Genomic DNA, 23655 nt, shown 5'->3' on the forward strand with positions numbered 1-23655 from the left:
TGAGGGGGTGACCCAAAAGCAGTCTTTCCCCTCAGCAATTTTGAAGATTGATTTTAAAAAGGCCTATGATTCTCTGAAGAGCTACTTGTTCCTTGTTATGTCCTCTCTGGGTTTTTTGGAGAGAATCATTGGATGGGTGGCGAGCTGTGTTAACTCAGCTATGTCCCCTATCTTAGTTAATGTCAGCCCAGCTGGTTACTCTATTGGGGGGAGGGGAATCCGGCAGGGAGACCCAATGTCTCGTTATCTTTTCAGTCTTGCTATGGAGGAGCTTACTATGTTGCTGAAGAAACTGATTGATGGCCATCGAATCCACCTTATTTCTCCATGTACACCTCCAGTATTGTTTCACCTGGTTTTTGCAGACGATTTGAAGTTTTTTGAAAAGGTGGATTGCGTGTTTGTTTCTCCAGTAATGGACACCTTGGCCCCTTTTGCTACCCTATCTACGCTCCAACTAAAACATTTTAAATCGTCTATTATTTTGGGTGTTGTTCCTTCCCAAACTACTAGCATTGACAGGTTTCACTAACACTCAGCACCCCATCAAGCTTATCTCCTAAGTTCTCTAAGGGGATTACATCTGCTGGTTAGGGATTTTTTTTTTGTCTCTCAGGGACTGTAATGTTCAAGTTGTCTTACCATATGAGTTTTCATACCTACCCCATGACTAGGATAATTGATCCTGTAACATATTCTTAGGAATAGATTAGGCTCCTTCCATATTTGTTGGATGATTGATCCTCCCATTCTTTGTATATATATAGTGTCCATTATATCAATAATATATACAGAAATTCAAATCCCATATTTGTATTATCTCCTTAATATGGTATCAGCCTAACCGATTCTGGATTTGTCCTTTTTTCTTCATCATGCCTGGAGATGATTCATCTTCAACCTCCACGGCCCTACCCACCACCGCCATACCTGCTCATTCTCCCTACTTCTTACATGCCTCTGATCAGCCCGGCACGGCTCTCGTCACCCCCGTCCTCAATGGTGACAATTTTCCGGCCTCCAGCTCTACTGCACCGACTTTGTCTGCTGCCCAGATTGAGCAGCTATTAGCTCTCCTACCTGTTGGTAATACTCATCCTCTTGCAAATCTTGCAGGTAACATTTGTCTAGCATCCTCTTTTGGTTCTTCTCGTTGGATAATTGATTCCGGCGCAACAAATCATTTATCTTCTGATTTATCATTATTTTCAAGTGTTTCCGATCCAATTTCTCCATTACCCATTACCTTACCCAATGGTACTCAAACACCTGTTCTTCATATTGGTATTGTTATTTTATCTCCCACTTTAACACTTGAAAATGTTCTATACGTTCCCACTTCTCGGTTCAATTTACTTTCCATTCCTAAAATTACTTCTACCATTTCTTGTGATGTTAATTTTTCCTCAACTTCTTGTGCTTTTCAGGACCCTCGCTCGAAGAGGATTTTTGCGATGGGTAAACGACATGGCGATCTTTACTACTTGGATGTTTCTCCATGCCCAATTGTTGCAGCATCTGGACCCTCATCTGATTTATGGCATTGCCGCTTAGGTCACCCGGGTTCCTCTGTTCTCCCTTCTTTAAAACTTTTGGATCCAAATATTTCTTTTAATAATAAGCATTGCCCTTGTGTTATTTGTCCTCTTGCTAAGCAGCATCGTATGCCTTTTCCTAATAGTTCCATTTCCACTAATGCTTGTTTTGATATGATTCACCTTGGCGTTTGGGGACCGTACCATACCCCCTCTTTATCTTTGGCATGTTATTTTTTAACTATTGTCGATGACTTTTCTCGCAGCACTTGGTTTTATCTCATGCAAACAAAAATCGAAGTTCCCACTTTGGTTCAGGCCTTTTTTGCCATGATTCAAAGACAATTTGGTGGTTCCATAAAAATTATTCAATCCGACCAAGGTATCGAATTTTTAAATCATCCCATCAACCAATTTTTTCAAACATTAGGGGTTATCCATCAATTGAGTTGTGTTTCCACCCCACAACAGAACGGGGTGGTGGAATGCAAGCATAGGCACCTTCTCACTGTTGCCCGGGCGCTCCGTTTCCAAGCACACTTACCATTACAGTTTTGGGGCGATTGTGTGCTCACCGCTACCCATCTTATCAACCGTCTACCCACCCCTGTCTTACGTGGGAAGACGCCTCATGAATTATTATTTGGTGCGAAGCCCAGTTTCTCTCACCTACGGGTGTTTGGTTGTCTCTGTTTTGCTAGCAACGCTGCAGCCCAACATAAATTTGATAAAAGGGCCTCACCTGGGGTTTTTTTTAGGCTACCCATTTGGCCAAAAGGGCTATCGAATTTATGACTTGGAAACCAAGAAAATTCTGGTATCCCGTGATGTCATCTTTCATGAGACCATATTTCCATTCCACACCGCCCCTTCTCCTACACCCATGGTTCGTCCTATTGTGACAACTGAGATTGATGCGGATGATTTAGACATTCTCGGTACCCCTTCCCCACCTCCACCCGACCCTTCACCATCTCCCCACCCCCCCTTGGCTGATTCCCCTCCTTTGCCCACCCCTCCCATCCCTTCTTTACCTCCTACTTGTCCCCAACACAATCGGGTTCCACCCAAGCATCTCGACGATTACCATGTCTCGTTTACTCCTTCTCAATTAGCTTCTTCGACATTGGTCCAAGGTACTTCTCATCCTTTACACAGATATTTACAGTATAACTGTTTTTCCCCAAAGTTGCTTTCCTTTCCTCTCTTGCTAGCACAGGTGAACCTGCAACCTTTGCCGAGGCCATGAAATATCCACAGTGGCGTGATGTAATGCAAGCTGAAATTGCAGCCCTATCTGAGAATAATACCTGGTCTCTGGTGCAATTACCCCAGGGCAAGAAACCAATTGGGTATAAATGGGTATTCAAAATCAAGCGTCGTTCTGATGGTTCTATAGAGCGTTACAAAGCTCGCCTTGTCGCCAAGGGGTACAATCAGGTGGAGGGTGTCGACTATCATGATACTTTTGCCCCTGTAGCCAAGCTAGTGACTGTCCGCACTCTTATTGCTATGGCTTCTGTTCAGGGCTGGTTATTACATCAAATGGACGTTCACAATGCGTTCTTACATGGGGACCTTGAGGAAGATGTCTACATGACACCACCCCTCGGCTATCGTCGCAAGGGGGAGAATATTGTCTGCAAGCTCACTAAGTCCTTATTTGGTTTAAAACAGGCGTCACGGCAGTGGTTTTCCAAGTTCTCAGGCGCCCTTATACAGTTTGGGTTTTCTCAGTCTCAGGCCGACCATTCTTTATTCATTTTACGGAGAAATAACGAATGTGTATATATTGTGCTTTATGTGGATGATATCATCATCACTGGTACCTCTGCTACATTGATCGAAGCAGTCAAAGATTTCTTATTTCAACATTTCCGCATCAAAGACCTTGGTCCTTTGAAATATTTTTTGGGCATTGAGGTTGCCCGATCCTCCAAAGGAATATATTTTTCTCAGGGGAAATACGTTTTGGACATCTTGTCAGATTGTGGCCTCACGGGAAGCAAACCCGCGGACACGCCTATGGAGCAGAATTTACGCCTCACAGATTCCAATGGGGATTTATTACAAGATCCATCCCTTTATCGCCGGCTCATTGGGCGCTTAATCTATCTCACTGTCACCCGCCCTGAGATTTCTCATACAGTTAATATTCTGAGTCAATTTATGCATCAGCCCCGCCAACCACATTTGGATGCTGTGCATCGATTGCTCCGTTTTTTGAAAGCCACACTAGGACAGGAGATATTTTTTTCTTCGGCTACTTCACTCTGACTTTATGGATATTGTGATTCTAATTGGGCCACATGCCCTATGACTCACCGGTCCATGACCGGCTACTGCATCCTACTGGGATCGAGCCCAATTTCATGGAAGACAAAGAAGCAGACTACTGTGTCACGTTCCTCTACGGAGGCCGAGTATCGGGCCATGGCCGTTGCAACTTGTGAGATCTCTTGGTTGACAACCTTGTTGGCTGACTTAGGGATTTCTCCTACATCCCCCACACCGCTATATTGTGACAATCAGGCGGCCATTCACATAGCTTCTAATCCTGTTTTTCACGAACGCACCAAGCACAGTGAGATAGACTGCCATGTGGTTCGTGAGAAACTCCAACAAGGCCTTATTCGCCCTACAAAGGTTCCTAGTTCTGATCAGCTGGCCGACCTCTTCACCAAGTCACTTGGCCGGGAACCGTTTCATTACCTAAGTTCCAAGTTGGGCGTTTGTAACCTGCATGCTCCAACTTGAGGGGGAGTCTTACCATATGAGTTTTTATACCTACCCCATGACTAGGATAATTGATCCTATAACATATTCTTAGGAATAGATTAGGCTCCTTCCATATTTGTTGGATGATTGATCCTCCTTCCATATTTTTTGGATGATTGATCCTCCCATTCTTTGTATATATATAGTGTCCATTATATCGATAATATATACAGAAATTCAAATCCCATATTTGTATCATCTCCTCAACAAGTTGGAGTATATGTTCTCCCACTTCTGTGGTCAGACAGGTTTTCTTTGGTTCAGTCCATTCTTAAGGATGGCAATTGGGACCATGTGCCTCCTTCTTCAATTGATATTCTTCAGGTGTGGGAACAGTTAAGCAGCATCGATAGGCTGAGTGAGGCTGCCCTGGATTCCATTATATGGAAAGCTAATACCTCCGGCTTCTTTTCTGCTAAGTTTGCTCGGGACATTATCATGAGCCCTCACCCTCAGGTGGCTTGGGCCTCTAGTGTTTGGTTTCAGATTTGCATCCCACGTCAGTCTTTTATGGTTTAGAGGTGTATGCTTTATGGCCTTCCTACCAAAGACCAGCCGATAAAGAGGAACATTCAGGTTGCTCCCTTTTGTTGTTTTTACTGGGCAGGGATGGAGAGCAGGGTGCCCCTTTGCCATCCAAGTTTAGGGAAATATTCTCAACTTGTGTGCCCCTTTTAGGAACCCTGGCAGGAGTGTTATGCTTATCGGCTGCATTGCAATGTTTTGCTGTACTATTGCTCATATTTGGAAGGATAGGAATTTTTGTATCTTTCGGGATAAAACCCGACCCTGGCCATCCATAGTTAGAGACATCCGGACTGTAGTGGAGGACCGTTGTCGTGTTGTGAATTGCGACTACCAAGGGAAGAGATTCCCTTGGAATCTATTCCTTGTGGAAAGTTGGGGGTGGCTCCCATATTGTCCCTTAGATGTTGCCGTCGGTGTTGGGGATCTTGTTAGGCTTCACACCCCCCCCCCCTTTTCTGTGTAGCTTGTGGTGTATTTTGCCCTTTTGAGTTTTCCCCGGTGGTGTATGGGTCTCTGCAGCCTCTTTCCTCTCATGGGGTCTGTCCTTGGGAGGAAGGTTGTGTTGCCATCCTTTGTATGTGTATATTCTTATCCTCTTCCTTGCTATTAAATTTGTTTAACTATCAACATAAAAAAATCTAAAGAGAAAAAAACGAAAAAATAAGGTAAAATAAATAAATAAATGGAAAAAGCTTTTGACAACGTTAGGGTACTACTTCCCTCTAACATGGGGTTCTTTATTATTTTCTCTCTCCTTCTGACCATGTGGGCCCATGTGAATGATACCGTTCTCCGCACCTATGCTGGCGTTGTGGGGAACCCTCTCCCTAAATTAATAAAGTGAAAGAACATTAAGATTAAGATTCTTGGGCTTAGGATAAATGGATGATGTTGCTTGCTATCTACCTACCTGACAGCAGTTGGAGCCAATTGTTCAAAATGAAATTGTACCCGAGCTATTGACAATTCATTGGAAAATATCAAATTACTCCTCCCCGTCCAAAACTAAAATATCATAACTTATACATTGTTTGCTCTACATTTATTATTTGCTTTTGTGTTTTTTTTAGGAGATTCAAAATTCACAAGTGAAATATCTTTGGATTTATTGCAATATATTAGCAGTCTTCTAGTCCATAATTCGTAGAGAATAAATAATTGTAAAAGATTCATGCATGAGTTGCACCCAATGGGTAGAGATTTCTTTGTAGATATATGAATTTTTTTTGAATCATATTGCACAAATTGTGTATGTTTGATATAAATTGCTCCTATGATTTGTTTCCCCGACATGATCCCATTTCCCATATATAGATCGCACAAGATTTTGACTTGGATAATCAAAATTAAAGTGGTTCATAGATATTTGAGGAAATCAATTGATGCATTATTTGTGTGTTGGTATCATCCTGATAATTGATAATATCCTGTAAGATTTTGACTTGGAATAATAAAAATTTTATATTTTGATACAAAGTCTTTTATTTATTTTCTTCCAAATAGTGTCTTTATGCTATATTGAATTCGTCACGATGCTTTCACATATGTTTTCCCACCCAAGGGAGGTGGTTATCCAAGGAAGGATGAAATTCATTTGATTCCATCAGCATGGTATACAGAAACTGGATCAGAAAGTGATGCTTAAGCATTGGTTGTAACAACCCCTGAAGCATAAACTATAGAAGGCTTTATTTAATTTGTCATGATGCATTTACATTGTTTAAGTAGTTTAGGTTTTAACTTAAAAAATATTGATGCTGTAGTGAGCTAGCTATAGATTTGGTGGAGACGAAAATAGTCCGAAAAAAATTGAAAGATGTCGTTCTTTTGAACAAATTGTTTTTTTCCCCCCTCTTTGATCAGTTTATGTTATTTATTCGAATTTCGTATCAATAAGTAGGAAATGTTAATCAAAATATTCAATTGATGGTCATTATTCATTAAGGTGTTTATCCATGTTAGGCAATTAAATTTTAAAGGGCATGACCAGGTCCCTGAAGTGATGTAGGGGTGTAAAAAGCCAAAAATAAAATTGAATTCAGGCATCTTTATGTTAATAACAATTTGAATTGGTGTATGTAGATGAGAAGTGTGAAGGTGTGGGCTCATCTGAAGAAGATCAAGACAACAGTGGAGGAGAAATGGAGACCCCTGAGATCGATCCACGTTCTGAAGATAGGGAATTAAAGAATCACCTTTTGAAGAAGTATAGTGGCTACTTAAGCAGCCTCAAGCAGGAGCTTTCTAAGAAAAAAAAGAAAGGGAAACTTCCAAAGGATGCCAGACAAAAGCTGCTCAATTGGTGGGAACTACACTATAAATGGCCATATCCATCGGTATGTGTTATTTTTCATATGATTAAGAAGATTAAGAAAATTTTGAGAAAGAATGCATTCATAAATAAAATTTATCACCAAGTTCTTGTTTTATTTCTCTTTGTAAATTAACAATGCTGGCGACGTTAATGACAATGGAGCAGGAGACGGAGAAAGTTGCGTTGGCAGAATCGACTGGTTTGGATCAGAAGCAAATCAATAACTGGTTCATAAATCAGAGAAAACGACACTGGAAACCATCGGAAGACATGCAATTTGTGGTTATGGATGGGCTACATAGCCAGAATGCAGCAGCTCTGTATATGGAGAGTCATTTCATGAGCGATGGTGGTTACCGTTTGGGCCCATGATGATCACCAGCAGAAGGTAAAGAATTGAAAATGATTGTTTGCTCTTCTGGAGTAAATTTGAAGGCTTGTTTACTCTTTGAACTTACTGGCAATTAGCAGTGTATTATACCATTAATGCCTTGCTTTAGTAGTTCATTATTAATGATCTTATCGCCAAAAGAAAATATATATTATGTTATTGTTATTTTTCTTCTTTTTTGTTGGTCTCATGAAATTACTCTAAATGATGGGTAGTTTTCAGTGTATATTAGTGAGGACCACTACTTGGGATGGTATAAGTTGGTTTAAGTTTGCAATTTCAGTCCAAGTCCTTCACTATAGGAATCTTGAATATTGTTATATTTGGAACTTGAAATCCATTGCTATATATTTGTATGCTTTGCATATTTGATTGAAATTTGAAATCCATACCAAGGATCAAGTATTGGTATGGTGAAAACCCTCTTGTATCAAACCCTTTTACCACCAATATCTGTGGTGTGGCTCGACCACCACGCACCAATCAAAGATTTTCTCTTTGGCTCGTTTGTCAAATTAGTAAAAGATCGATGCATCTTCGATTGATAATGGTGATATTTATAGTCAATAAGGGTGTCAATTGGGACGATTCCTAGATTTGGTCCCGTTAACTAATGGAATAGTTTTGGGATTGCTGAACACCCTGATTGTCAACTTACGAAAGTACAACAGCATGATGCGAGAGTCTTCTAAGACCCTCTGTCGCCTGATAGGTTTAATGTCCACTAAGCCCCATGAAACTCTGGACCACTAGTTCTCTCTCATGCCATTTCTCTCATCATATCTGGTCAAGCATTGCGGGCATGTGCCAATTGCAGCAAACCCCCCCAAACTGGAATCAACTCCAAATTTTGGCTGTACAAAATCTGCAGGGTCAAGCTTCCCCCACCTGGGGGTGATCCAACTTCTCTTGCCTTCGGTGAAAGAGTTTACTATTTCTGTATTCAAAAAGGGAATCCACTATTTTTACTTCTACTTAATGGAACTAAATAAAAGAGCTAAAGAGAGCTTTGAACAGGTTTCAGATTGGAGTATTATGATCTCGAAACCAAAGCACACTTGAAACCAAAAGAACCTGACACCGAAAATGAAACTGAAACCGGTTCATCAACATCAAAATCGAAACCAAACCAATCTACCCCATTAAGAAACCGATAACAACCCAAAAACCATTTAAAAAAAATGTCCCATAGTTTTGTATAATTTAAATCGAACCCAAACTGATTCGATATCGAAACCAAACCAATCTACCCCATTAAGAAACCGATAACAACCCAAAAACCATTTTTAAAAATTGTCCCATACTTTTGTGTAACTATGTATGTTAAACCGAACCCAAATCGGTTCAAAACCGAAGCGGACCCTGATAAAAGATCGATACAACTTGAAACCAAACTTTCTTTATTGATTTGGTTTCGGATTCACCATTTGCTACACCGAAACTGACTCAACCCGAATTGAAACCGGCCCAAACCTACTGATTGACACCCCTACATGGAGGCTAAAGGTGGCGGCACCTACTACTTGCTTCCCCAGATATGTATGCCAAAAATATTGTCCTTGGCTTGCATTTTCCATAGTTGACTTCCATATTGAATATCCATGTCAGATCTCCTTCCCAAAGTCCATATATTCTCCAAAATTGCATGCTTGAGGTCCAATTCATACCAAAAGAGTAATGGATGATTTAGAAGAGCAATCCTTGGAGATTCATGTTAATCGGCTGAATACTGATCTAGAAGGCTGCAGTCCCCGCATGGGCTGGTTGTTTGGTTTGACTTGTTTAGCCTTGATGTGGGTTGACCTTGTGGAAACCCCTTCTAAGTTAATATTTAATTATAACAAGTATGGAAAATGGAAACCAAGAGAATGCCCATATGGGGGAAGTTAACTCGATGGTGTAGTTAGGTACTTCCACAATGGAAGAGGTGTTTGTAGATGACGGTAATCTATCCGTCTCCTCCTCTTCCCCTTCCTCGTTGGGGTCAATGTCTAAGAAGAAGTCGAAGAAGTTGAAGAAAAAGTCGAAGAAGAAATCAATGAATGGAAAAAATAATGGGTCGGGTGTTTGCAAAAGAAGCTCGAGGGTGCCTATGCCACCTCCTCCGAGATGGGATCCTGGAGCTCCTGAAGTTAATGACCTTTCTCGCCAAAAGAATTTGATGATTTCAGGTTCTGTTTCATCATTTGTCGACGATAGGGTAGTTGTCAGTTTGGGCCAAAGCAATGCTCACAATGATTGTGATGTAGGTTCTGTGGGTGTAGTTCCGGGCAACGACTCTCGTATGGGGGATCTATCTGACTTAGTCACCAATACTCGGTGAGATCCTAGAGCAGATGGCAGTGGTTTTAGCAGGAGATGGGTGGTTCATCCTATTCTTCCCTATAATCCAAATGGGAAGAAAGTCAACTTTAAAATCTCGTAATTCGTTGCTTGGGACCTTTTTGACCTTTAGTTACTCTTTGGGTGGTTTTTCTTTAGTTTGATCTGATTGTAGCTCTATCTGTTGTTCTGTGTTTCCCCTCCTCTTGAGGATTGGGGTTTGTCTGGCTGGTTGTATTTTTTTTTTATTTTTTTTCCTCCTCACTTATTCTTGGGCCCTTGTTTCTTTCTCCTTTTGATAATGAATTTCTTATTCAACAAAAAAATAAAATAAAATAAACTATTTATAACAAGTACTTGCAAGAAGTAAAAGAAAAAGACTCAAATTATGAAATAGTGGATGATGCACACATGAAGTAGAGGAAGAGAATAAGCATTGTGAGGGCTGTTTAGTCCAACAATATCGATTGATTTTACATCTCTCCATGTTGGTGTATACAAATATAATAACCTAACCTTATAACCTTCAAGTTCCATGCACAATTGTTCTTGGAATTTTTCTTTCTTTCTTTCAGTAAATACTCTTTCTTAGCATATATAGATATCTCGATATTGAAATTTTGCTGACTGGAAGTTTGATAGAATCGCATCGAGGAAGAAGAAGAATATTGAGCATATAAGCACTCATTTATGTTAAGAAGTTTTACTTCCAATCATTGTTGGGCTTTGTTGGTGGCCCATTGAGTAAAAACATATTTTAAGTTTTGCTGAGGAGATGGGCTTAATTACCAGCAAATGGGTCATTTTATGCAGGACCGGACGCTCATCTCATTGGTGAAGTTTCAACGCGAAACAAGTGAAAATGCCTTAACCCCCCCCCCCCCATGGGTTTGCTCGGCTGGTTTAGGATAATGTGCTTTGGTTATGGTGTCCCAGGTTCGATTCCCGATGAATGAAGCGTTACACGGGGTGTGGGTAGGCTCCTTGTAACCAGGGTTTTCCCTTGGGCCTAAACAGTAAACCCGGGCAACATTCACCATCTTCGTCAATAGTTTCATTGCATGGAGTGCCCTCATTCATTCCTTGCCTACTCCATGCTTCTTTCTCCATAGAAATACCTGTGTTTGGTATGCATTCTAGGTCGATTTTGCATTCTCGGATAATGAATACAGCTATTTTTGTCATCTGAGAATGCAAAATCAACTTGGAATGCATTCTAAGACTGCATACCACACATTGCCTAAATGTTGGCCTTCTGCTGGAACCATTCAGCTTTTGCCCTAGAGCATGGGTATGGATTAGAAAGCACTATAAGAGGAAAAATTATCTCCTGTAATTCCCTGCCTGGTCCAATTCCCTAGTGCTTGTAATAAGAAGAGGGTGAACCCCACCCAGGAAGAATGTTCGGGCTGGGGTGGGATGGTCATTACGTCCCCTTTGTTAGGGGCACTAGGGAAACTGAACCAGGTAGGGAATTGCATGTGATCAAGATCCCCTTCAAGAGTAAATTGATTTATGATTCTATGGTTAGTCTTCATTACTTTCATTTACCACATTTGATGGGAGAGAAATAAAAGAAATGGACCCATTCTTCGGCAGGATTATCTTCTTTTTGCGAGGTATCTTGCTGCCCTATGATTACGGGTGTATTTTTTTTTTTTTTTTTTTTTTTCTCTAAGGTTTAAAATGCAAAACCCCTTTTCAGGTGCACGTAGGTAGGTCCTAAACTACACAACTCAAGACCTTTTCCAATAGGCAGTGGCTTCCCAGTGAGAGTTAAGTGAGGTCCTCCCTGACCTCTTTCGTACTTTTCCACGACAAATTTGATTTAGAAATCTAATGCTTTAAGTAAAGTTAAAACTACTGTTAATTAATCCTGTCTACAAGTATTAATTAAGCTAGTTAATGAACCAAAGTTTGGGTTATTTTATTATTATTTAATTATTTAGGGTAATTGCTTTGTCTTGGTCAGGGGACAGAATAGCCGACATTGTACACATTGTCAAACACTGTGTCTCTCTATTCTATGGTGTCTCGAAAATAATAGGAAACTAAACAGAATAGTAAGTAGTAGTTACGTGTGGTTGCACGAGCAGGCTAGTATAGGAATCAGAGATGACTTTTCCTTCCTTTAAGAATCCCTTTCTCATTTTATTTATCTTTATACACTAACCCAGGAAGTTAGAACTCAGGAGTAAAGTAATCAATTGGGTTTAGAAACTAAAAAGCTTAGAAAGCAAAACCAAACCAGCCAAACGATTTCTAGCTACCCTTTTTTTTTTTTTTTTTTTTTGGTTCACCTCTGTATTACCCATATCTCCAGTCTTAATTTGGAGTTGATGGAGGGGAGGAATAAGAAATTAAAGGTTTGGAAGAAGAGACAGTATTGATGACGATGATTATAGTTTCCAGGAAGGTTCGTTGTAATTTATGATCTATTTTGGTTATTTTCTTCCTCTCTCTCCATCATTTTCGGCTTGATTAATGAGGTCACAACCATTCACAAATCACCATTTATTCTGGACTACGAAAATTGAATTTGGTTTGGATAACATTCTCTTTCTCTCTCATTCAAAATGTGTAAAGGATTAGGCCTCACCAGATCGCCAACCCAATCCGGTTTTTTCTCCGTCTGGGTAAGCAAATTCCAAATCCAACATATCACTTTAATTTCGTCTACCATAAAAAAGAAAAAAAAGAGAAAAAAAACAACTCAGTTTAAATTAATTTCAGTGGTTGGTCATTCTCCAAAGTCCAAACCTACATCACCATTAGTTATGAGTTGTGGGCCTAACCTAACTTGGAAAACACCTGGCTCCAACTCTATGTTCCTACTGCCCCCAATTGCATGTGTCAATTTGGAATAATCCTTTTTTCCTTTGGATTCATAAATACTCTTTTATTTTTAAATATTTACTAAAATACCTTTTGGGATTCCAAGTTGACACCTACGATTAGGGCAACAGGAACATGGCTACAACCATTTTGTATCCTCCATTGGTTCTCTTTTCTATTGTATATGTATCTTATAAGGGGAAGAGTTCTTTGTGGGGGAGGGTGGCCCTTGTGCGGGCAAACACCAAGGGGGCAATGGGAGCACGTGCAGAAGCACCAATTGAGCGGACATTCCGCTTTTGATGGGGTGGATCATCATTTCACCGCCTTTGTATCTAGGTCGATGCTTCCCCCACAAAAACCATTTCCACATTTTTTAATTCAATTTTGGGAAAAAGGAAACTATTTGAGAGTTTGGCTCCTGCACCCAGACATAGGATGGAAGAAATCCCATCCTTGTTAATGTTTCCTTGTGCGCTCCCAATACGGGGTCATGCTTCCGGACCAGAAAACTCTTCCCCTTCAATTTTTTATCCAAACCCCACTTGTAGCTCTCGACATGATTGGCAATATATCCTCACTTGGATTAATTAGACCAGACCCCTGTCCACCTTAGTGTTCTAGAAGAGATGTGAATTGAAGCCCATAAGTCCATAACCCTAAACTAGTTGTTTGAACTTGTGAGTGCGATAGTGTGAGCAGTGAAGAGAGACAACAGTGGAGTTTTGAAGACTTGATAATGGAAATTAGGAATCGGAGTGAAAGAGAGAGAGAGATTGATCACGTGGGGGCATGACCCACTGGTCCCAGTAATTCAGTAAAGATAGGGGGATTTTGACGCTAACGCCATGATCTCCCATCAAATCTCTCAATTCCTTTCTTGCCCCACACGCATCCCTCCAATAATCTTCATGGTTCACCCCCCCCCCCCCCGTTTCTCTTCTCTTTTCTTTCCTCCTTGAATTCCTCTTCATCAATCATTCTCACTGATCAACCTCCATAATCGAATCTACCCAACCAACAAACAATCAACTCTCTTGTAAGCATTACTTGGTCACACCTCACACCATGTGAAGCCTTTCCTAGTCTTTCGTAATCATATAACTCCAATTCATTCCCCTTTCCTTATTTAGTCATTTCTCTTCTCAAATTCTCAATATGAAATGTTAATCAAACTAGATAGTGAAATCTAAATATTAAATTGGGAACTTCATTGACATATATTTAATTATGTTCTTTAATTTCCCATTACATTTCATTTACAAAGATCAGAAAAATGAAGCTAGAGAGCTAAACAAGAAGAAAGAGTTTTCTAGTTTCCTATTTCTAGAATGGGATACAAATTAATTACACTGATCGACCTTAAAATTCAAACAGAGACATACATACACACATACAAAGCCCTGAACCAAAAAAAGAGGGGATTGTGAATTTGTTGTTTAATGGTGTTTGTGTGTGTTCGTCCCTTTAACAAGCTGCAGATGGATGGGTGAAAGGGTTGTAGAAGTGAGTTTTTGGTGCCATTGCGAAAGAATTGTTTGTCTTAGACGATCCATCTCCTCCTGCTATACCGCCGATCCTCTCGCAGGAAGGGCACATGGTGAGGGTGGCCGCAGGGAGCTGCATGTACAGTGGTGGAGCTAATTTTAATGTTTTCAGTTCTTGAAGCTCTTTCTGTAATCTTCTGTTCTCATCCGTTAATTTCTCACAACACTTCTTTAAGAATTCACAATCCACTTCGGTTTGTTTCAGCTTTGTCCTGTCAGAGAACCATCTATTTTTAGTTTGGATATAAAACCAAACACATGGAATACAATATTACATAAAAAGAGAGGAACGAACCTGGCTCTCCTATTTTGGAACCACACTTCAACTTGTCTGGGCCGCAGATTCAATTGCTTTGCCAAAGCTTGCTTTTGCTTCTGATTGGAATCCAAGAAAATCCATTTTAGTTCAATCTCTAAAGAACAAACTCATCCAAGAAAAAAAGAAAAAAAAAGAAAACGATCATCAAGTAAAAGTACCGGATTGAGAGTACTGTGCTCTCTGAAACTATCCTCCAAGAGGGCAGATTGTTCTTTGGTGAGCCTAAGTTTCTTTCTTGCACTACCCTCCTCATCTTCATCGCTGGCCCTGGAAGAGACCCTCTCAACCTCCATCTCCTCGCTTCCAGGGTCTCTCTCCCTCTTGATGCTTGCGTTGGAGAACGATGAAACCCCACTGTGAGGAGAAGCTTGTTGACATGGATCGGTGGGTTCTTCACACGCCTTGTTCACGTCAATCTGGGTTTCTAGCGCTTGATAACTGTTGTCGTCCGAGAGGGCCAAAGTGAGTGAAGGTTCAAGACTAGTGGTCAGGGATCGTTTGTGGCGTTGTTGATGATCGGATTTGGAGAGATTACTATTCCCCTCGCAGCCCAACCCCAGGCCAAGCCCTGTATTACACAGATCATCAAAACCCATTTCTTCTTGAATCGTATTTGAACAAACACAGTTAATCACGTACTCTTTGGAGGGATTAGAACAAGTCTGATTGCAGCGAATAGAGAAGAAGAAAAGAAGACGAAGAAGGAGAGTAACGAATCTGGGTTGGGTGAATGATGAAAATCCCCATTTATATATATCTTATTCTCTACAGAGGTTGACCATGAGAACCCCACTGCTGTTATGGCTATTGCTCTCGACAAGCAACCATGGAAAAAGATCTCTCTCTCTCTCTCACTCTCTCACTCTCTCACTCTCTCACTCTCTCTCTTATGTGTAATTTTTGTGAATAGTAATGGATGGATGGATAGATGGAATGCGTGGATGCACATGGAAGTGGGTATACACACAACACAACACAACACAACACATCAAGAGAATGACTCTGTCCTCGCATGTTACTATATTTTGATTATTAAACAATAACCTCTCTTTATGTGTTCCTTTATTGTATATATAATGAGGTTGTTCTCTTTTAATTATTAGCCTTTTGTTTAGCTTACGTTGTAACCCACTTTGTGTCTTATAAATCTTTCACTATTTAATCTCTTAATAGTGTTGTTTAATTATATCATGTGGTATTCATGGTATGTAGGTTTGTCATGAATTTTGATCTCCAAGGATCGAAATTTTGTGAGATGTGTGTTTGTATGGTGATATGATTAATGGGTTAGTTATCTTTCTCAAAATATTTCATGTGAGCCAATTTAAGGGGGAACAACCTTGCTAAAGAGCATGATTGGAGTCCCTCATTTGATATGTGTCCACCTTGTCCCAGACCACACGAAATGTTTCCCACCTCATCAAGCACAACTTCTCTCTTTCTTTCTCTACTTGTTAGCTAAAATGCTAGTGATGATGATACAAGTTCTTAGTTACTTAGTGATCAGTACCTCCTTTTTTAGGATAGGTGGATCTTGGCAATACGGTAAGGTTGCTCCATTATTACTTAGTGGTCGTGAGGTTGAGCTGGAAATGTAGAGAAACTTGTACCTAAAGTGATACAAATATGAATGGAAATAAAAAACAAACAATAACACATTGCACCCAATGCGAACAAAGATTTAGGGTTATAGCCACTCGTCCTCACACCTATCTCAGATTGATTATAGATAAAGAAGCCTCGCTACAAATGTATAACGAAACCCTATACAGACAATTTATCGAAATACCTTGAGGCCTCAAGGTCTTCAGCCACTACAATTTCTTAACGGCCCTTCAGAATCAGTCCACTAATATACAAGAGACGGAATACAAGACATGTACCCCCAATAGGGAAAAGCCTCTCTGTGAAGCGGGGGGTAAGACTGCAATCATTATGACCCTTCCTAGACCCCTCAATGGCAGGAGCCTCGTGTACTGGTAATTTTTTATTTTTATTTTTAAGAGGAGGGTTAGAAAGGGATGTGCACTACAAAGGATTAAAGATATAATGCTCCATAGTGTCTCTGTTCTTCTTGTTGTTAGTAGAGAAATAGTTCAAAGGTAAAGTAGGTAGAAGACACAAAACAAGTTTCAAAGAGTAATTATGGTGCTGCATTATAATTCAAAATCAACAAGAATCTGGATCTTAGCTTAAGTAGAAAGCTGATGTCGAGTGTTTTGGACAAATTGCCCTATCCATCTACTAAGCATCCATCATTCAATAATGTTTTGTCCCCTACGCTAATGTCCTAATTTTCTAGCTCACCTATAATTAACAATAAATTTCACCATTATTATATCCATTTAAGTAAGTATTAACACTTAATTAATGAACACACATAGATATCCTTCTTCCATCAACTCTCTCCTCTAGAAGAAGAAAAACTATGATGTATGCATGGTGGTTGCAGCCATTCATATGCATGAGTCATGCATGCATCATGACCCTTGAAACACTTGCAAAATGTGATTAAGTTTAGTTTTAAGATTTTGGATATATAACTAGGATCTAATCATAAGGTATAGGTATATATATATATTTGTATATAATTTTTGATGTTCTAGTGTGTGCCTCTTTAATTAGGTAGTAATCCATAAATTAGGGAGTCTAGATTAGCTTAGATCAGCCATTAGAGGGGAAATAGAGCATGATTTACGCATTCAAATCATGCATGTTTTTGGATGGTATGTAGAAGAATAATACAATAGTGGCCACCAATTATGTGTAACTAGCAATATAGATGCATGCATTATAAGTTTGATATGAGAAAAGATACAATAAAATTATTGGTGAAATGATATTATTTTCTAGAGGAAAATTGGGATCTTTAATCCATGAAGAGTTGTTTATTGCCCTTTAAGGAAGGATTAGCAATCCTAATCTTTGTCGACAAGTATCTAAAGCGAAGGAAATAGATAGACATTGACTTTGATAGATTGAAAAAATCAGCAATTATCAAATGGTGATTCTCTCCCTAACTCACTCTCTATAGGGGGGGGGGATGATTGGGAATAATTGCAAGATCAATTTAATATTAATTAGTGCACTTTAAACTAATCACTTAGGCCTCCTTCAACCTCATCCAATGAGGCAAAAGAAAACTATAGTTTAAATAACAACAACAATATTAAAAACAATGTTAGCTGCTAGTAGCTAGTGAGTGGGTGGTTGTCTCACTTGGGTCATCCCTCATCTCTCATTTCTCATATTGGCTGGATAAAGTAAAACCCCCTCCCCCAAATGGCCCTACACCCCACATATACACTATCACCATCTGATCATCTTCATATATTCTCTACACGTGTGGGGCGTTCGTGTTATAGACGGACGAAACGACGAATAAACGAGAAAGGGCAGGTATTAGGCATGTGGACCCACCAATGATTTGGTATGATGGGCATTTGATTCCGTGGGGGATGATTATAGAGCGTAGAAGTTGGCAAATGATGGAAGGAGAAGTTGGAGATAAGGTTAAATGATATGTGCTGAGGACTTTACAGCCAACCGACCATCTTTGAAGATGTTGTTGTTGCTCTTCTTTCTCTAGTGAGAGATCTCTTTCTCTTCTCTTCTCTTCTCTTCACTTTTGTTTATAGGGCCCCCCACACCTTCCCTAGTCCTTTCGTTTCCAAACCCCTTTTATTATTATTATTATTATAAATTTCTTCGTCCCTCTCCATACCAACCGTCCAAATCAAGGAAACCAAGAGACTTTTTTGTCTACATAGTTGGGTTTTTGGTGTTCATTTCATTGTAGTCTACGCTATCTTGATTACTTGAATTGGGATTTATGGAAGAGATGTTATTATCACAAGAAAGGTAAGAGACGCATGATATGATATGATCTAATTAACAAAAGTGGTTAATAATTATGCAAGAGGAGAGGAGAGGAGAGGGTTTTTTTTTTTTAGAAGTGATTTGTGTGGGGTAGTGTTGAGGAAACGAATCGTAAAGGGATTGGACAAGAATGAAGAAAAGTTTAGTCACAAATAATAGGATTACTATCTATCCTCATCGTCATCGATCCCTCTTTGATTTCATAAGAGAATCATCATCAAATACACCGACTTTCTAAAAGTAAAACCCTTTAGCTTACCCCACACAATTAGACTTTTTCTACACTAATTGTGAGATGGGCTTTCATATGGGGCATCATCCATACGTTTGAAATTAGAGAAGGGGAGGGGCAGCCCATGTCAACCCCCTCCCCTCCCCCCACTACGGTGACTAAATTTGACTCTCTCTCTGTGATAACCCGAAAGGCATGGAGGTCACTCAGGTCAGGTCCCACGTAGTATAAATTACAAAGAAGGAATGTAGCAAAATGGATTGGACATGTGGGCTGTGGGTGAACAATACTTGAAAGGCTTGCCGGGCTAACTTGTGGCACAAAGTTAGGGCATTGGGGCCCAAGCTCGATTGCTCCATACCAACATGGCCACCAGCCCCTACTCTCTCTCTCTCTCTCTCTCTCTCTCTCTCTGTGGATCAAGTAGGGTATCGAATTTTAGCCCTAACCAGGCGAACCAACCGAAATAGACCAATTCAACTCAAACCAAATTGAACTGAATTCTTTGCAGGATGGTTTCGGTCTAGGTGTTTTTGAAACTGGTAAAAACAAAATCAACTAGACTGGCCGAACCTAAACTGATAGGAAAACAAAAAAAATGAAACTGAAGGGAAGGAGTTTTCTGTCCAGGAGTGTGGCCTACGCCAGCACTCCCATGTGTCTATCTCTCTCCTCCTTAAAACAAGGGGGCAGAACTATCTTTTCATATGGGGAGGAGAGAGATAGATTGATGGGAGTGTTGGCGTAGGCCGACCACACTCCCAGACAGAGTTCTTTTCCCAAAACCGAATCCAATAAAAGATCAAAAAAATTTAAAAGGCTAGGTATGCTAGCACCCTATGTGTCTATTTCTCTTTTCCTCCCTTTCAGAGGTAAGGGAGTCATTTCAAAGAGGGGAAGAGAGAGATAGACACATAGAGTGCTAGCATACCGTATACTACCAGCATACCCATCCCTCTCCCAAATAATAAAAAGTAGTTTTTATAAGTATCTTCTTGGGCTGCAACAGGCTGGGTCAGGTTCGTCCGGGCTTTTTAAAACCCCAGCTCAACCCTGAATCCCCTTAGTTGGGCCCAAGCCCGACCTGACCCCAACTCAAGGCCTAAAAATCCAACCTTGACCCACCCTAAGGGTCAAACCAGGCTGACCTTCATTTGCCCTAACCATGGGGAAGCAAAAGGCAAATGCAAGAGCTGGGCCAAACTAGGGGGAAGAAGAAAAAGAAGAAGACAGGGTTGGGCTTGGCTCAGCCCAAGGCCCCAACCCTAGTGCGACCTAGCCTTGACTCAAGGTCGAAAATTTCCAGCCCTGACCCGCCTCAAGGCTAAGGTATCTCAACTCAGGCCCTACTCGGGCTCAAGGCGGACTTGAGCCGACAAGAACAAACTTGCACCCCTAGCCTAGAGCTATCTTCTATATATAATAGCAGGTAGCTCAACCCAATACAAACCTGAAATTTAACCGAACTGAAACTAAAACTAATCCTCTAACTTATTGGGCCGGCTTCAATTTGACCCAACTAAAAAGAAGACGGTCAGCCCACTCAGAACCGGACCGAACCATTGACACCCCAATAAGTAAGTATTTAGAAACACAAACACATGTATCAAATCTTGTGAATTTGGTTGAACTTCAAATTAACTTAACGAATCAATGTCAATAAACAGGTTAATTGATTGGACATTAAAACGAATCTTAGGTCTGCAAATTGCAGAACTACAATTCAAAATCTAATCATAAAACCGGCAACTTTGCGCAACCTGGCCAAATTGTGTTGTAGCCTTGTAGGTGGTCTATTCTATAATAATCATGTTCTATCTATAATTACGGGAGAACACATCCATTGGCTTGATGCAGAAATAGACCGGCTGGCACTTTACCTTGGTGAACATGGTTCTAAGTATCGGTATCCTGCAATACATACCGGTATTACATATAGGCGATCTTGATACTGTGTCGATACCATATGGTGATATGGTTTCGACAAGAGGTAAAATGATCAGAAAATCCATTTTTTAAGGAGATTTAGGGGTACTTTTGTTCGATACGGTCGATCCATTCCGATACCGTATCGATATCATATCAATTTTGCAACTGATCGATACCCAATCCGATACCGTGCACTAGAACCATGTTGGTGAAGCAACCAAATCCAAAAGAACCAAGTTTCTCTTCAGAGTGTGATCTTTTTCATTAGCATTTTTACCAAAAAAAAAAAGGTGAAAAAAAAGCACTGAAAAACCTTAGGCCAAATGTTCTCTGTGCCGGGGCACAGGTTGTGCCTAAACACATGGGGGTGGGCAAAATAACCACCCTGCCTCCCTGAATGGTAGAAATACCCAGCCCATATGTCTGGGCGTAGGCTGCATTGTGGCGTAGAGAACATCATCCCAAACATAAATATGTTTGGTTCCATGTTTTTTTAAGTAAAAATGGGGGGCTTTGAAATCTTTTCTTTCCTCCATTACATGAAAAATTACACCCTTTCAAAGAAGGTAATGGAGTGACAGACATCTTTGCTGAACAGGCGGTTTATTTATGGAATATTTAAAACTTTTTTCTAATCTACCTCCTCATGTGTGGAATGAGTTGATTTTGGATGCTCAATCATATCTTAGGTTTCGATTTGACTACTAGATTTTAATATTTTTCAGGGTTTTAAGTTCCTACTAATGACAATTCCAAACGTGAGATCTCAGGTTTTTTTTGAGATATTTCTTGTATCTGTCTGGGTACGTCTAGACGTTAATTCTGAATATATATATATTTTTTAATATATCCTTGTTGACCTTTATCAAACAAAAAAAAAATAAATCACACTTCAAATATAAATATTTAATTACTAAGACATGAATAGATCCCACAATTTATGTGTGTATATTATCATTTTCTTCGGTTACATAATCTTCAAATATAAATGTTTAAACCCCGTGTCATCTTTTTTTTTAAAAAATAATTTTAATAATTTGACCGTGTTTTTGATCATTCCATTTAAATTATAAGCTGTTTTAAACATAATTAATGTACCGAACAAAAATATTTTTTTGTCATTCTCGTTTTAATACGAACAAACCCGAGCTCCAACCTCAATTCAATTGAGTTGGCCTGATTGAGCTAAGATTTGCTAACCTTCCGGCCCTAGCATTGAGGATAAAGCCGAGGGAGAAGGGAGAATACAAAGTTGTTATAGAAAAACGGAAAAGATATATTTTGTGAAAAAATGGAAAGGTTGTAAGGATTACTACTGTGATTATGAGATCAAGGTTGTTAACTAATGTCAATCGATTGGTTTGGTCCAGTTTCGATCGGGTTGGTAATAGACGAAACTGAAACTAAACTGTTAACCCAAAGTTTGGTATCGGTTTTGAACCAGTTCAGTTTGATCTTTTATTGGTTTGGCTTAATGGGCTATTAGCGTACTGCAATCTGTTCAGATTTGGCTTTATATAGAAAATATTGTTTTAGTGTTTTTTCTGGATTTTTATAAGTTTGATTTCAATCGGTCCGGTTGGTTTCGATTTCTATCAGTTTCTTAAAAGCCAGAACAATAAAGATTTGGTTCAGTCCAAATTAAACTGGTCAGTTAATTGATCCGACCGATTCAATTTGAAATTTGACACCCCTATCTACAGCTAAAGGGACAGACGGGATTCATAATGTTGGTGTCTCTTAAAACTCCTTTTAAAACTATTAACCCAAATTAAGTATATCATTTCCCTTTATTTTCTTATGCAAAAAAGATAGACTTAACATTGATTAATAAGTCAAAAATAAGATAAGATTCTTATTTTGTTTACTAAAAATCAGTAAAAAAAAAATATATTAAAGATGAAGATTTACAAGAATAACTTCTAGGTGTATACCCAGACGGAAAGATAATGCAGAAAAGACTTGTACTCCTTCACCTTTGGCATTGCATTAGCAGAGCACAGACTTGGGGATCATTAAATGATATGCAAGTGAACTTGTACTTCTAAAGTGCTCTCATACTCGGAAAATTATCTCTTCCAGTTTCCTGCTCGACTTAGTTCCCCAGTTCCTATAATAGGGGGGGGTGGATCCTATCCGAGCAGAGTGTTTGGGCAGGGGTAGGGTGGTCATTCCAGTCCCCCCCCCCCCCCTTATTAGAGGAATTGGGGAACTGGGCCGAACAGGGAACTAGAGGTGATAAAGATCCCTCATGCTTTGCAAGCGTGGTTTGTTTCTTATGTAATAAAGAGATCTATAGTAAACCCAAATCATCCCTTTTATTATTGGTGATCAAGAAGGAATGGTAGAAACTATTTGCAACACATGCAACCGTGTTATGTGGGAGATTTGGAATAGAGAAGTTTTCCAAACGATATTACAACCATTCAGAAATTAGATATCAATGATAAATAGGAATATCGAATAGGTCATGTCTCTAATCAAAGGTTAGTATTCCTAATCAAGGTATCCCTCACTTGGTATTTGTCGAGTTATGTTGCACTCGAATTGTTTAGTATTTGTTCAATGTTTGGATGATCAAATCTTTCTACCATCGTTAGAGATCTCTACCAATCTTATAAATATAAAATTTTTTTAGAATAATTAAAATTTTTATTCTTTTTCTTATGTAAAATTGCAAATAAAGCATAGAATCTACATACCCATATATTAAGAATAGGCTTAATTATTGTAACTCCGCTTTTATCCAAAGTAGCTCAATAAAACTTACACCCCACAAAGGATTTGCATAAAAAAAAATGGATGGAAAAAGAATGCTAACCAATCACATGGTTCATGTGCCCAAACATAGAACCACATATTTTTACCGTTCAGCTTCCAGTAAACTCAAAAATTTCATTCCAATTGATCCTCTTACATGCACTCTCATTAGTCCCCACCCTAGTACAAACATTACGCGTCCGGATAGTGATATCTTTCCCAAAAATGATACATGGATAAATTATGGATGGATAGATATATAATTATTGTAAAAGCAAGTACATAT

General features: G+C 39.5%; 2 protein-coding genes across 4 annotated transcripts in view; one reads left to right on the top strand and one right to left on the bottom strand.

Moving 5' to 3' along the window:
• Positions 1–23655, top strand: part of LOC122657311 (homeotic protein knotted-1-like) — a 33828-nt gene that overhangs the window by 5859 nt on the left and 4314 nt on the right. Inside the window, exons 4-6 of one of the 3 annotated variants that reach the window (XM_043851973.1) lie at positions 6924–7177; positions 7321–7543; positions 19551–19560. In XM_043851973.1, the coding sequence (XP_043707908.1) occupies positions 6924–7177; positions 7321–7527 (461 nt within the window). In that variant the 3' untranslated portion in view covers positions 7528–7543; positions 19551–19560. Of the gene's footprint in view, positions 1–6923; positions 7178–7320; positions 7545–19550; positions 19561–20670; positions 20685–23655 lie in introns of those variants that run through there. The other 2 variants (XM_043851975.1, XM_043851972.1) reach the window with 2 other exon arrangements.
• Positions 14026–15212, bottom strand: LOC122657312 (homeobox-leucine zipper protein HAT9-like). The gene is made up of 4 exons (XM_043851976.1): positions 14728–15212; positions 14546–14625; positions 14093–14462; positions 14026–14055 (listed from the first exon to the last, which is right to left on the bottom strand). Exons 1-3 carry the CDS (start codon positions 15163–15165, stop codon positions 14171–14173), a joined length of 810 nt encoding a protein of 269 aa, XP_043707911.1. The 5' UTR covers positions 15166–15212; the 3' UTR covers positions 14026–14055; positions 14093–14170.

Source organism: Telopea speciosissima, chromosome 4 (assembly GCF_018873765.1).
Source record: "Telopea speciosissima isolate NSW1024214 ecotype Mountain lineage chromosome 4, Tspe_v1, whole genome shotgun sequence".
NCBI classification, from domain to species: Eukaryota; Viridiplantae; Streptophyta; class Magnoliopsida; order Proteales; family Proteaceae; genus Telopea; species Telopea speciosissima.

Coding starts and splice junctions, on each gene's coding strand:
- LOC122657312 (XM_043851976.1), bottom strand. CDS start 15,165: ATGGGTTTTGATGATCTGTGTAATACAGGGCTTGGCCTGGGGTTGGGC. Junction 14,626..14,727: donor AGCACAGTACTCTCAATCCG/GTACTTTTACTT, acceptor GATTCCAATCAG/AAGCAAAAGCAAGCTTTGGC. Junction 14,463..14,545: donor TTCCAAAATAGGAGAGCCAG/GTTCGTTCCTCT, acceptor GTTCTCTGACAG/GACAAAGCTGAAACAAACCG.